At 47.3% G+C, this 12565-nt stretch overlaps 1 protein-coding gene across 2 annotated transcripts; it reads right to left on the bottom strand.

The window, feature by feature from the left end:
* Positions 1-1666: 1666 nt before the first annotated feature.
* Zfp623 (zinc finger protein 623) lies at positions 1667-10598 on the bottom strand. Of its 2 annotated transcripts, none has more exon segments than NM_001398990.2 (2): positions 1667-4059; positions 10487-10598. In NM_001398990.2, a coding segment is annotated over 1 exon segment (1500 nt). In that variant the 5' UTR covers positions 3987-4059; positions 10487-10598; the 3' UTR covers positions 1667-2486.
* Positions 10599-12565: the final 1967 nt, after the last annotated feature.

Below are 12565 nucleotides of genomic sequence, written 5' to 3'. Positions count from 1 at the left end.
TCAACAGAACTACTTTATATAGTAATATAGGTTGGACCTGAACCAACCAGCTAGCAACACTTCCTGCACTTGTGCATAAGCTTCTGTGGGGTTTGCTTTTATAAGCTGCCCCTGGGACGGACCCAAACATAAGAGAGACACATGCACCAATATAAGAAACTATTCTTTTAAAAAGATTTATTTATTATATAAGTACACTGTAGCTGTCTTCAGACACAGAAGAGGGCATCAGATCTCCAGCCCTTCAATTAGTTTCTTATGGGTTGGTGAGATGGCTCAGTGGTTAAGAGCACTGACTGCTCTTCCAGTGGTCCTGAGTTCAAATCCCAGCAACCACATGGTGGCTCACAACCATCTGTAATAAGATCTGATGCCCTCTTCTGGTGTGTCTGAAGACAGCTACAGTGTACTCACATACATAAAATAAATAAATAAATCTTAAAAAAAAAAGAAACTAATTGAAATCAAACTTCCATTTTTAATGGTGGACGAGTAAAGATTAAGTTCCCAAGACCTGTCTGGGAACTGACATCCTCCTTGGCAGAAAGAGACATGTGTGTGGGTAACTGACATCTGATTGGTGAATTAAGACCTGAAATGTTAGACAAGTCCCAACCTGATAAACAAGACATGAATATTAGACAAGGCCAAGTCCCCTGCCACAATTGAATACCTGAACCAATGAAAACAGGAAAAATGTACAACAAAGACATGTTCCTAAGGAAATCCGTCCCTAAATTCTGATTAGTGGAAGAACCTGGCACAGATGTTCGTGGATTTTAGGCTTAAAACCCCTGTGGGATTTTAACTCAAGGTTGCAGTTCAGTTCCTGAACCTGAATCGTGTCCCTGATCATTCAGTCTTGGGGCACTGTGTTCAGTAAACCATCTCTAGTTGATGAGCCTTCCTAGATCCACAGTGCCTCAAGTTATACAGCCTCATCTAGAGCTCTTTCAAAGACTATCGCCTTCACTCACTGTTTTGTGATCTGTCTGGCCTCCTCAGCACTCTCCACTTACAATGGATGGCACCCTCTTCCTCTCTTCTTTATTTATTTATTTATTTATTTATTTATTTATTTATTTATTTATTTATTTTTTGGTTCTTTTTTTCGGAGCTGGGGACCAAACCCAGGGCCTTGCACTTCCTAGGTAAGTGCTCTACCACTGAGCTAAATCCCCAGCCCCCCTCTCTTCTTTAAATAGGTAAAACTATTCCTCACAGTTTTGGAAAATACATTTTCAAACACGTGATGTTAGAAAGAGGCAGTTGGGTCTGGAGCTGTTAAAGCAGAAAAGGTATGAGGTAGGTGTGAGGGTGCTCTCCTAAGAGTACAGTGGACAGCTGAGACTGCAGCACACCCAGGGGCAATAACTACAGACAGGACACTGTCAGCAACTCTTAACAAGAACAGCTATCAACAGGACTGGGGGTGGGGGCAGTACTTTCTGATAAACAGTTAACACTGATGAAAGAAATTTAAAAAACTGCAACACAGAATGGTAGCAAAGGCTTTGGAGCATGCGTCTGTAATCCCAGCACTCAGGAGGCTAAGGGAAGGCTGTGAGTTTGAGGTTAGCCTGGGCCACACAGTAAGACCCTGCCTCCCCCTCCCCTCTCCCTCCTCCCAAAAAACCCAGATAAAGGATATGCCTATTACACAGACTTGCGTTTCCTGCTTTGTTTATTGTCATGTGGGAGACACTAGGGACACAGGAATCAATGACATGTCATTACTATCCTCAGGAAACAGCATAATGGGAAAGAGAAAATTCACAACTGTAGTATTTAACAGCAAGTACAGCAGCAGTCAACGCTGAGCCACAGAAGCACAAGACACAAACCCCACCTCAGTACTAGGGAAGCACTTTTGGCCACAATGCCTAAGAGAGGCCCCACATAATCAGGAGCGACTGGGAGACACACCAGGACAGGAGTTCGAGCAGCCTGGCGGATGTGGGAGGCAATACACATCAACTGCATTACCAGGAGTCCGTGGAGGAAGCGAGGGCCAGAGACTAAACCCCTGGCTTGAAGCTGAATCCCAGACAACAGGGAATCAACTTGTAGTTTTGCATGAGGAAGGGCCCTTTCTCTAACCTTTCAGATCGGGAGCCACATCTCAAGTAAAGATATAGATAGCTCTTCTTTTTTTTTTTTTTTTTTTTTTTCGGAGCTGGGGACCGAACCCAGGGCCTTGCTCTTCCTAGGTAAGCGCTCTACCACTGAGCTAAATCCCCAGCCCCAATAGCTCTTCTCTGAAAGGATTTAACTTGAGGGTGTGTTCTAACTTCAAGTAAAATCTAGAATATTCTCCAGAGGCTCTCCCTCAGTGTACAGCTCAAAGTCAGCTGTCCGGTCCTTCAGATAACAGACCAAAACCAGCCCATCTAGGACTTGAAAAACTGTGACAACCCACATCTTCCAGGCCACATGTGTACTAAGTATGCCTGTTTACAAGCACCGCCTGACTCAGAGTGACCGTGTTAGAAATTCTCTCCGCAACGCTCCTGATCTGTAGCTGTCTCTCCTAAATGAACGGAGGTCTCGCTCAGCGAAAGATCCTCTTGGGGAACAAGATCTGGGGGTGGGGCGAGATCTTTCCCATGCTCACTGTACTTGTAGAGCTTCTCTTCGGTGTGCATCTTCTGGTGCTGAAGGAAGTTGGATCTCTGAATGAAGCCTTTCCCGCAGTAGCTGCACACATAGGGCTTCTCTCCAGTGTGAACGATCTGATGCAGCAGTAGCTTCGAACTCTGGATGAAGGCTTTCCCACAGTCTTTGCACTCAAAGGGTCGGTCTCCAGTGTGGATCTTCTGATGCTCAGTGAGGTGGGCCTTCTGCAGAAAAGCCTTCCCACACTCTTTACACTCATACACCCGCTCGCCAGTGTGGATTTTCTGGTGTCGTATAAGGTATGAGCTCAGGAAGAATGCCTTCCCACATTCATTACACTCGTAGAGTTTTTCCCCAGTGTGAATCCTCTGGTGCTGAGTGAAGTTAGATGTCTGACTGAAACGCTTTCCGCACTCATTGCATACATAAGGCCTTTCTCCAGTATGAATTCTCTGATGCTGAATGAGCTTTGAGCTTCGAATAAAGGCCTTCCCACACTCGTGACACTCAAAGGGTCTCTCTCCAGTGTGAATTCTCTGGTGCTCGATGAGGTCTGAGCGGTGTCGGAAGGCCTTGCCGCAGTCTCTGCACTCGTACTGTTTAACTTCCGTGTGGATCTGGTAATGGCGGATAAGGCTTGAGCTCCGAATGAAGGATTTTCCACACTCATTACACTCATAGGGTCTTTCTCCTGTGTGAATTCTTTGATGGCGAATGAGTAAGGAGCTCTGACTGAAGCCTTTCCCACACTCTTTGCATTCAAAAGGCCTCTCTCTGGTATGAACCCTCTGGTGCCGAAGCAGGTCCGAACTGTGACAAAATGCTTTTCCACACTGTGCACACTTGAACGGCTTTTCTCCTGTGTGTACAAGCTGATGCTCCATTAGGTTTGCATAGTGAATGAAGTCTTTCCCACACACGTTGCACACACAGAGTCTGTCCCTGGTGTGGACTCTTTGGTGTTCAGTGAGGAGGGAGGTTTGACTGAAGCCTTTCCCACAGTGATCACATTTATACGACTTCTCCCCTGAGTGAGAAACCTGATGTGGATCTACATCTGAATTAAATGGGAAATTTTTGCCGCCAACGCCACAGGAACGGGTCTCCCCTTCTATCAGCTCTCTCTGAAGGATAAGAAGGTTGGAGTCGAGAATGGGATTTCTTCCTGACTTACTACACACTGGGGCTGTGTCTCCTGTTTGAATTTTCCAGTGGGCCACTGTCATCTGAGTGAAGCCCCCGTCCTGACAGGAGGGGCTCTCCAGGCTCTGTGTTTCCGGGTTTTCCAACAGCTGCGCCAATCTGTCTTCATGAAATTCCCTGGACTCCGAGACAGAGGGCTCCAGCACTGTGAGTTTGTCTGACATCATCGTATGTGAGTTTTCATCCCTGGAAATTCAGGCTTCAGGATCCCCTTCTGGACACCAGCTCCTACGGGAGAGTCTGGAGTGAGAGAAGAAGCTGCTGAACCAGCCAAAAGTACAAAGTAAAACTGCCATCCAGCTGAGAGAGAAAGCATTTCCTCTGCCCACATTTCCGACCCTTCACCATCACCAGCTTTGATCTCTCCCCAGTGGGCACCCACACGGGCAGGCTTCCTGCGGCCCTCCCTACCTGTGATATGTCCAACCTTAGGACAAACAGGCTGTGCTACACAATACTAACTTGTGTCCTGTGAGGGTGACAGAGGGGTAGGGACATAGTCAGGACTGTACTTAAAAATCAAGACATGTAATTCTAAGATCACTCAAATAAAACCTATCAATCCTACTGTCCACCACCCTCGTCACATTCTGCCTCTTGTTATCTATATCTTGTCCCACTTTAGGCTATTGTAGCACGCAGGGCCTCAGTGCCAGCAGCATTTCCAACCTATAGTGACTGAGCCTGAAGCCACGAACCCAGTGAGACATGTCCACACTTCTATCTCCCACCCAATATATACTTAGCACCATAAATGGTTGTGTTCTGTACCCAAAAGTTAGCCCATCTTGGATAAAGAATTAACAAAGCAAACACACAAGCACACACAAAAAAACCCTTTATCTATACCAAACATGGGCATGTCCCTCATTATTCCTTGGGAGGGTCATTATTCCTTGAAGACAACATACTTACCTACCTGTCACACTGTGTTAGGTGTGATAATCAACAGATGATTTGAAGGACAGAAAGCTGTGAGTAGATGGCATGCAAACACCACACATTTTCTCTTTAAGGCAGGGTCTCACTCTGGGGCAGGGGCTGGCTTAGAACTCACGATGGTCTCAATTCACGGAGATCTACCTGCTTCTGCCTCCCCGGTGCTGAGATTAAAGGTGTGCGCCATCACTCTGCCAACTACAACATTTTAAGAAACTCAAGCATTCTCTGATTTCTGTACCTGCAGCGAGGAAGGGTTATAGAATCCTTTCCTGCAACTCACCTGCCCTCTTCTTCCCATCACCTGTGTGAGACCAGCCCTGGCCAGATCCTACCCGATTTGGAGCTGTCTAAACTCTTGCTCTCTACACTGATACCCTAAGGCTGTGTCAGCCATGTTCTACACCCACTCAACTCTCCTTTTCTTCTTTTTAATTCATCTCGAGAGCTGTAGAGACAGCCCAGAGGTTAAGGGTGCTTGCTGTTCTTGCAGAGGACCCAGGTTCAGATCCCAGTACACAAACCAACGGGAACTCACAACTGTCTGTGACTTCAGTTCCAGGAGGTCTGATGCCATATTCTGACCTCCATGGGCACCAGGAACACATGTGGTACATGTGGCACGCACGCACGCATGCACACAGTTAAAACACTTATGTGTATAAGTGTTTAAAATATCTAATGCTTTTTTCCTGCCCCTTAACCCTTACTTTAATGAGAAGAAAGGCAGGGAGACAGGAAAGGCCACTTCCACCACTGACCTGTGTCCCCATCAGTCTTCCCGTTTCCTGAGTCAAACTGTACTCGACCTGAAAGAAGGTCCTTGCCTCCCCTTGCTCTAGTCCTCCCACCCCATCTCGTGCAGCCATCATTCCTCCCTCTTCAGATAAAAGCTTCTCTGCTCCTCTAGCCTGCCATTCCAAGTCGCATGCAGAAATGCTAGCTCTCCCACATAACTGGGGAAGGAGAGCTGGAAGTGACACGGTAGGGAACAGAGGATCTCCACATCCTGTAGGTAGAGCATTAGCATCTCACTTAAAAAAAAAACTAAATCATACACTATCTAGCCTCAACTACTCTGAAGGCTGAGGCCGGAGGATGAACTGCTCTGGGGGAACATATCAATATCCTACCTCAAAGACCACAAATACCAATCTAACTTCCTGAATTCTAGTCCCTCTCCAGCTACTGTCCCTCCTCTCCTTCACAATGACACTCGATGGTCACTGAGTTTATCTTTAGATCTCCTTTCTTTTTTCTTTTCTTTTCTTTTTTTTTTAAGATTTATTTATTATGTATACAGCATTCTACCTGCAGCTATGCCAGATCTCATTACAGATGGTTGTGAGCCACCATGTGGTTGCTGGGAATTGAACTCAGGACCTCTGGAAGAGCAGCCAGTGCTCTTAACTACTGAGCCGGCTCCTCCTCTCCTTTCTTATAGAAAGGATCTCATTGGGGTCAGACTCAAAATAGTCTACAGTGTTACCAAAGTTGGTCACTTATTCAACCCCACTTCCAGCAGCGCCTGTCATCTACTGACTGTCTCAGTGCTCCTGAAACAGCCTCTCCTAGCTCTCTCCAGCTATCTCCTACCAGTGTTCAGTGAAGACAATGGAGCTCTGCCTCCATCCCTACTAACCCACCTTAGCAGAGCAATGGCATATAGCCCTGAGAATGTTTTCTTCCTGAAACTGGGCTCTTCCCCAGCCTCCACATTTGACTACCTTTCAACCTGATGCCTTCTCTTGGGCTTTCTCTGGTTTCTAAACCTCCAGTGTCTACACTCTGACTTCTGCTCAATCTGCCCCTTCCATGGTGAAATCTCTACCACCTGCATTTGTTCGGGCTGTAATCGTCCACTAACCCCTCACTTCCTTACTATTCACGTCTCACATCCAATGTGCTACAGGCCGTTGTCCTGCACCCTGCTCCTGTCTCAGAACCTCAAGGCTCCCCTCTACTGCTATATCTCAAGGCACAAGGGTGACAATCTTCTAACCTGTCTTCATACTCCCTTCCTCATCTGCTTTTCGACAAAGCCAACAGGCTGACCCTTTCAAAGCATAAATGAAATGGCGACTTTCTATTGTAAAGCCTTCAAGGCTCTCCAGTCCCCTCCTACTAGCACTCTTCCCGGAGTATGTAGATGAATTATCCGGAACACTTGAGTCGCTTACTAGACAATTGTGGTGAATATTCTTGGCCAGAGAGTGGCACTATTAGAAGGTGTGGCCTTGTTGGAGTAGGAGTGGTCTTGTTGGAGGAAGTGTGTCACTGTGGGGGTGGGATTTAAGAGACCCTTCCTCCTAGCTGCCTGGAAGAAAGTATTCTTCTGTTTCCCTTCAGAACAAGAAGTAGAACTCTCAGTTCCTCCAGCGCCATGCCTGCCTAGATGCTACTACTATGCTCCCACCTTGAGGATAATGGACTGTACCTTTGAACCTGTAAGCCAGCCCCAGTTAAATATTGTCCCTTAAAAAAGTTGCCTTGGTCATGGAGGTCTCCTCACAGCATGAAACCCTAACTAAGAAAACAATTGAGCTCAACCATTCCCATCACCCCTTCTAAGAGCTGGCTGTTCCCAGAGGCCAGTGCTCTACTCGCTCCTTGCAAGCTTTAAGCTTCAAGACTGCTAAAGCTACAGCTAGGCAGTGCTGTCAGCCCCGGGGCACTAAAGTCTAACTGATATTCAGCATAAGGAAGTCTAAGGCAACCCGGCCAGCCACAGTGCTTGGAGAGGACCTGCATCATCTCATGTGCATCCCAGAATAGATGCTACACTGTTTACAGAGGGGAATAGCCTAGTAGCGAAAGGAGATCAACCAAGATCATTGGTCCAGTCAGGAGCAGACCCAAGGTTCAAGTTTGGGTCTGTTACCCCCAAGTCCATGTCCTGGCTTGAGAGGTTGTATAGAGTATTTCACTTATAGATGGGCAGAATCAGTATTATGAAGAAATCTGTAGGGCTAGAGAGATGGCTCAGTGGTTAAGAGCACCGACTGCTCTCCCAGAGGTCCTGAGTTCAAATCCCAGCAACCACATGGTGGCTCACAAGCATCTGTAATGGGATCTGATGCCCTCTTGTGGAGTGTCTGAAGACAGCTATAGTGTACTTATATAGAATAAATAAATAGATCTTTAAGAAATCTGTACATTGAAACTTTATGTTTAGGAAAAAAATGGTAAAATGGACATGTGATTTACTTTAGAAAACACTGATACCTTCGGACTTTTATTATTTTATAGAGCGCTGAAGAAGGGACTCAGGATATTATGCGCACTGAGCAAGTGCTCTACCAGCGAGCTACACCTCAGCCCCTTCTATCAGACATAAAATGACTATGCTACCCAGACACAAGCCTGCAGCTCTGTACAAGAATAGCTTAGACCCATGTGTGCCTCCCTGGGACTTTTACAATCTCTCATTTTAAGGGAAGTTTCTTAAATAAAATACATCTGCTTGAAGAGATATTTATCTCAAAGTCGGAAATCCAGGAGCTACACAGATGGCTGAGCACTGACTGCTCTTCCAGAGCGCCTGGGTTCAATACCCAGAACCCACACAACAGTTTACAAGTCTGCAATTCAAGTTCTAGGGAATACAATGCCCTCTTCTGCCTTCTAAGGGTGCCAGGACACACAGACGGACAGACTAATAAGCATGCAAAACGCCCATGCTGAAAGATGTCTGGCCACACTGTGAACACCAAGACACTGTTAGCTCAGCCCTTGGCACACAGCTTGAATCCCTCTGGCTGGACTACAGACACGCCCTTAGCACACATCTTTAATCCCAAACAATGAAGGTAAAGATAGTTTGTAAAAGGAAGCACCCATGTTTGAAAATGGTATCTAATTAAGTGGCAGACATGGTGACAAATCAGAGAAAGATTTGACAGAATAGGATACGCCCAACTCTCATTAGAAGAGAGGAAAGGGAGGCTACTTAAGGGGCGGTATAGAGACAGAAGAGAGGCCGTTTTACAGACAGGTTGAAGAGGCAGAAGATTAGAACAGAATACCAGAGTTAGCTGGAGGCCAAACAGAGCAATGCAGAAGCCAGACTGGATCAGTCAGCTGGGAAACACCTTTGATACAGAGCAGCTGAGTTAATCCAACCAGGACAATCCAGAAAGAACTAGAAAGGGTGAGCTTATTCAGTAGCCAAGTCTCAGAGGCTGAAAACATTCTAGGCCTATACTAGATTGTATGGAGGCTAGAAGCTTCCAGGACAAGTTAGCAGATGGAGGTAGTAAACCTTAGAGACAACAATTCCAGCAGAAGAGAAACCAGCATTATGTACCCGTACACATAAAGTAAAATAGGAGCGGCAAAGTCTGGGTAGCTACGGCCTTGGGGATAACCAGGCAGGTGTTAGTCCATCCATCTCCATAGCAACCTGTGGATGCTCCAGTTGGAGAGGTAGCTGAGCGCTGCGTGTTCAAAGCCTGCTTATTTGTGGTCAAAAAGAATAGTGCCAGTGGCTGGCTGCCCTCTTAAGACCCCTTTTCTAACCTCTACCCCTAGCACCTACACAAGGTCTCCTGCTGACACCATCTTCTAATAACAAACCCAGGACCTCTCAGCAGCCATTTTCCATAAACCAACGGAGCAGTCAGAAAGGCTCTGTGATGTACTTCAAGGACGCCACTCTGTTCTAGCCCGCTGCTTCTCTGACATCCCTTCCACTTCCAGATCAGACCATGAGTTTTGTAGGGGGCCTTTCCCAGGTCTGCCCTTTCTATAGATCATCCTCCAAAGTATTCCAGAACCAGAAATCCACCCCCCCAAGGCACCAGGAGTGTCCAGAACTGCATGTGTCAGCTTGTGAAGGTTTCTCTGTACCTCCCACGAAAAAGAATGCCACCATTACGCCAAGTATTAACACAGATACAATACCACATCCGTGACAGCAGAACAAAGGTCTGCTCTCTGTCTTAAAACTTGGTGTGTATGTGTGTGTGGCGGAGGGAGGATGTCTGATTTCTTCGTGAGTAGAAGACATTTGTTCTTTCATTGGGACGGGTCTCAGAGGAACGATGTCTGTAAGTGCACAGGGTGACTGTGAAAGTCAGCTCCACCTAGACACTACCTGAGTTTAGAACTGTTCTTCGGCTAATACCCTGGGAAACCTCTAGCATACCACTCAAGTCCTGGGAACTCCTGGACCGGTGGGGCAGGGTGCAAAGAGGATTAAATGTTCCTGGCATTATCACACAGATGTCATAGACTTTGATTCAGGCACTTCATGAAATAGCTTGGCTGACACCTGACCCCACCTAAGAATCCTCCTTCAGGCCATATGGAGCTGATTGTGCCCAACACATATCTTCAACCCCTGAAACACTGGGGGTGCCTGCACTACATCTCCTCCGACAGAGACCGAAAGGTCTAAGGGAAGGCAGGAGGGCAAGGTACACGCCGAACAGCAGCGTTGTGCGCACCTGCACACCATCACCTGAGCAGCTAGCCTTCAAGCAGCCGCTCGCAGGCCTGACCCGCAGGCTGCAAAGCTGAGTGTGCAGCGCTTGAGGGCCTCTATGTCCGCGGAAGACCGGTCCAAGCATCAGTTCCGCGAGAAGATGCAAGGCTCCGGCCCGAACCAAGCGAGGAGTTGCGGACACCCGCAAAAGCGAAGTGCAGCCGGCCCGGGACACCAATCAACTCGCTGAGCCCGGCCGACCAGGAGCCCGCCCACCTGCGCGAGCCGCGCTGCCTCACTCACCCGGAGCCCGGCGCCGAGAGGACAGCGCGGAACCAAGCCGAGCCGCATCCAGGCGCGCAACCCCGGGCAGCCACAAAGCCCGCACCGCCGCCGCACGCCCCAGCCGGAAGCTGCCCGAGGCTCCGCCCGGAGGACATCCGTAGGCACTCTAGGATAAGAATGGGGGCCGGGGCCGTCTCCATGTCACAGACTTCCGGGCCAGATTCCTGCGGTCAGCTGGAGGACCCAGTGCGCAGACGCGGGGGCTGAGCGCTCTGTTTGCGCACGTGAATGGTTCGGCGGAGCTTTTGGTTTTGGGCTTTATCATTATTGTATACCTGTGTATGCCTATGGTGGAAGGACAACTTTGAGCCACTGTGCCTAAGACACAGCATCTTTGTAATAACCCCTGGAGACTCAGAGTAGTGAAGTCAAGGCAGTTTATTTTACAACCTTGCAAAGTCAGGTGAGAGCCTAGAATGCCAAACTCACTGATCGAGGCAGAGCCTTATTGTGTTTTAGTGTTTTGCATGCGCGTAGTGCACCATGTGTGTGCTTGGTGTTCCTGGGGGCCAGGAGAGAGCCTGGAAATGGAGTTGTACACACAGTCCTTAGCTGCCATGTGGGTGCTGGAAATCAAACCAGGACCCTTTGGAAGAGCACCAACTGCTTGCTCTTAACCCTGAGTAATTTCAGCTTCATGGAAGGTACAACCTCAAGAGTTAACTAGGTCTTCACAAAAAACTGTGGGTTTATCTCTATATTTTATATCCAGTTTTTAAAAAAAAAAAAACCTGCCACTGAAACTGCACATTCACCAATGTCCTCTCCTAGTCTCTCCAGTGCCAAGTCTCAGGTGCTTGCTATGAACCCTTCGTGCCTTCAAAGCCAGTACCACGTGGGTGACATCTATGCTACCAAGTTCAGCTGCTAGCATGAGGTATAACCTTGGCTGCTTCTGGAACACAGTTTCTGGGTAGCTCTTAAGAAATACTTCGAAGATTTTACCTCAATGATTCTAGTTTCTTCTTAATCACCACTAATTTCTCAGCTGCAGCTGACCAGCATCGAGTGTCACAGCAAAGCAAAGGTCTCACTTTAGTAGTTCTGGTATTCTTCAGCCTCTGCTAATCTGAATCTTAATTCAAACAAAGAAATGGCCCCAATAGAATCTTTAAGCTTCCCTGTGACACTTACCAAGGCAGATTTCCATCTTTGTCACTGCCTTCAACAGTCTTATGTTCCAAGCTCTCACAGAACAGCTCACTAAGCATTAAACACTTTTCACAACCCTCCCCCAAACAACATTATTTGTCACAGCAACACCCCACAATTCTAGGACCAATTTGTCTTGAAGCTCCTACTGCTTCAATGAAACCCCATATCAAAAACGCAAGTTGGGGGGTAAAGGGCCTATCTGGCTTACACTTTCTTGACACTGTTCATGACTGAAGGAAGTCAGGACAGGAAGGGAAACAGGGCCAGAGCCTGGAAGCATGAGTTAATTCAGAGGCCATGGAGGGGTACTGCTTACTGGCTTGCTCAACATGGTTCAATCACGTTTCTTTCTTATGGAATCCAGGACCATCAGCACTGGATGCCACCACTTAAAATGGGCTAGGTCCTTCCCTATCAATCACCAAGAAAATGCCCTACAGGGCTGGAGAGATGGCTCAGCAATTAAGAGCACTGTCTGTCCTTCCGAAAGTCCTGAGTTCAATTCTTAGCAAGCACATGCTGGTTTACAGCCATCTATACTGGGATCTGATGCCCTCTTCTGGTGTGCAGATGTACATGTGGATAGAGCATGCATATATGTATATGTGTAAAATAAATAAACAGATAAATATTTCGGGCTGGAGAGATGGCTCAGCAGTTAAGAGCACTGACTGCTCTTCCAGAGGTCCTGAGTTCAATTCCCAACAACCACATGGAGGCTCACAACCATCTGTAATGGGATCTGATGCCCTCTTCTGGTGTGTCTGAAGACAGTGTACTCATAAAATAAACACATCTTAAAGAAAAAGAAAAAGAAAATGCCCTACAAGCTTACATGCATGTAAGTGACTTTTATTTGTAAAAGACGACGTAATTGTCGTC

Source organism: Rattus norvegicus, chromosome 7 (assembly GCF_021556685.1).
Source record: "Rattus norvegicus strain SHRSP/BbbUtx chromosome 7, alternate assembly SHRSP_T2T, whole genome shotgun sequence".
NCBI classification, from domain to species: Eukaryota; Metazoa; Chordata; class Mammalia; order Rodentia; family Muridae; genus Rattus; species Rattus norvegicus.
The sequence above is the reverse complement of the archived record's forward strand: the minus strand, read 5'-3'. Positions and strand labels throughout refer to the sequence as shown.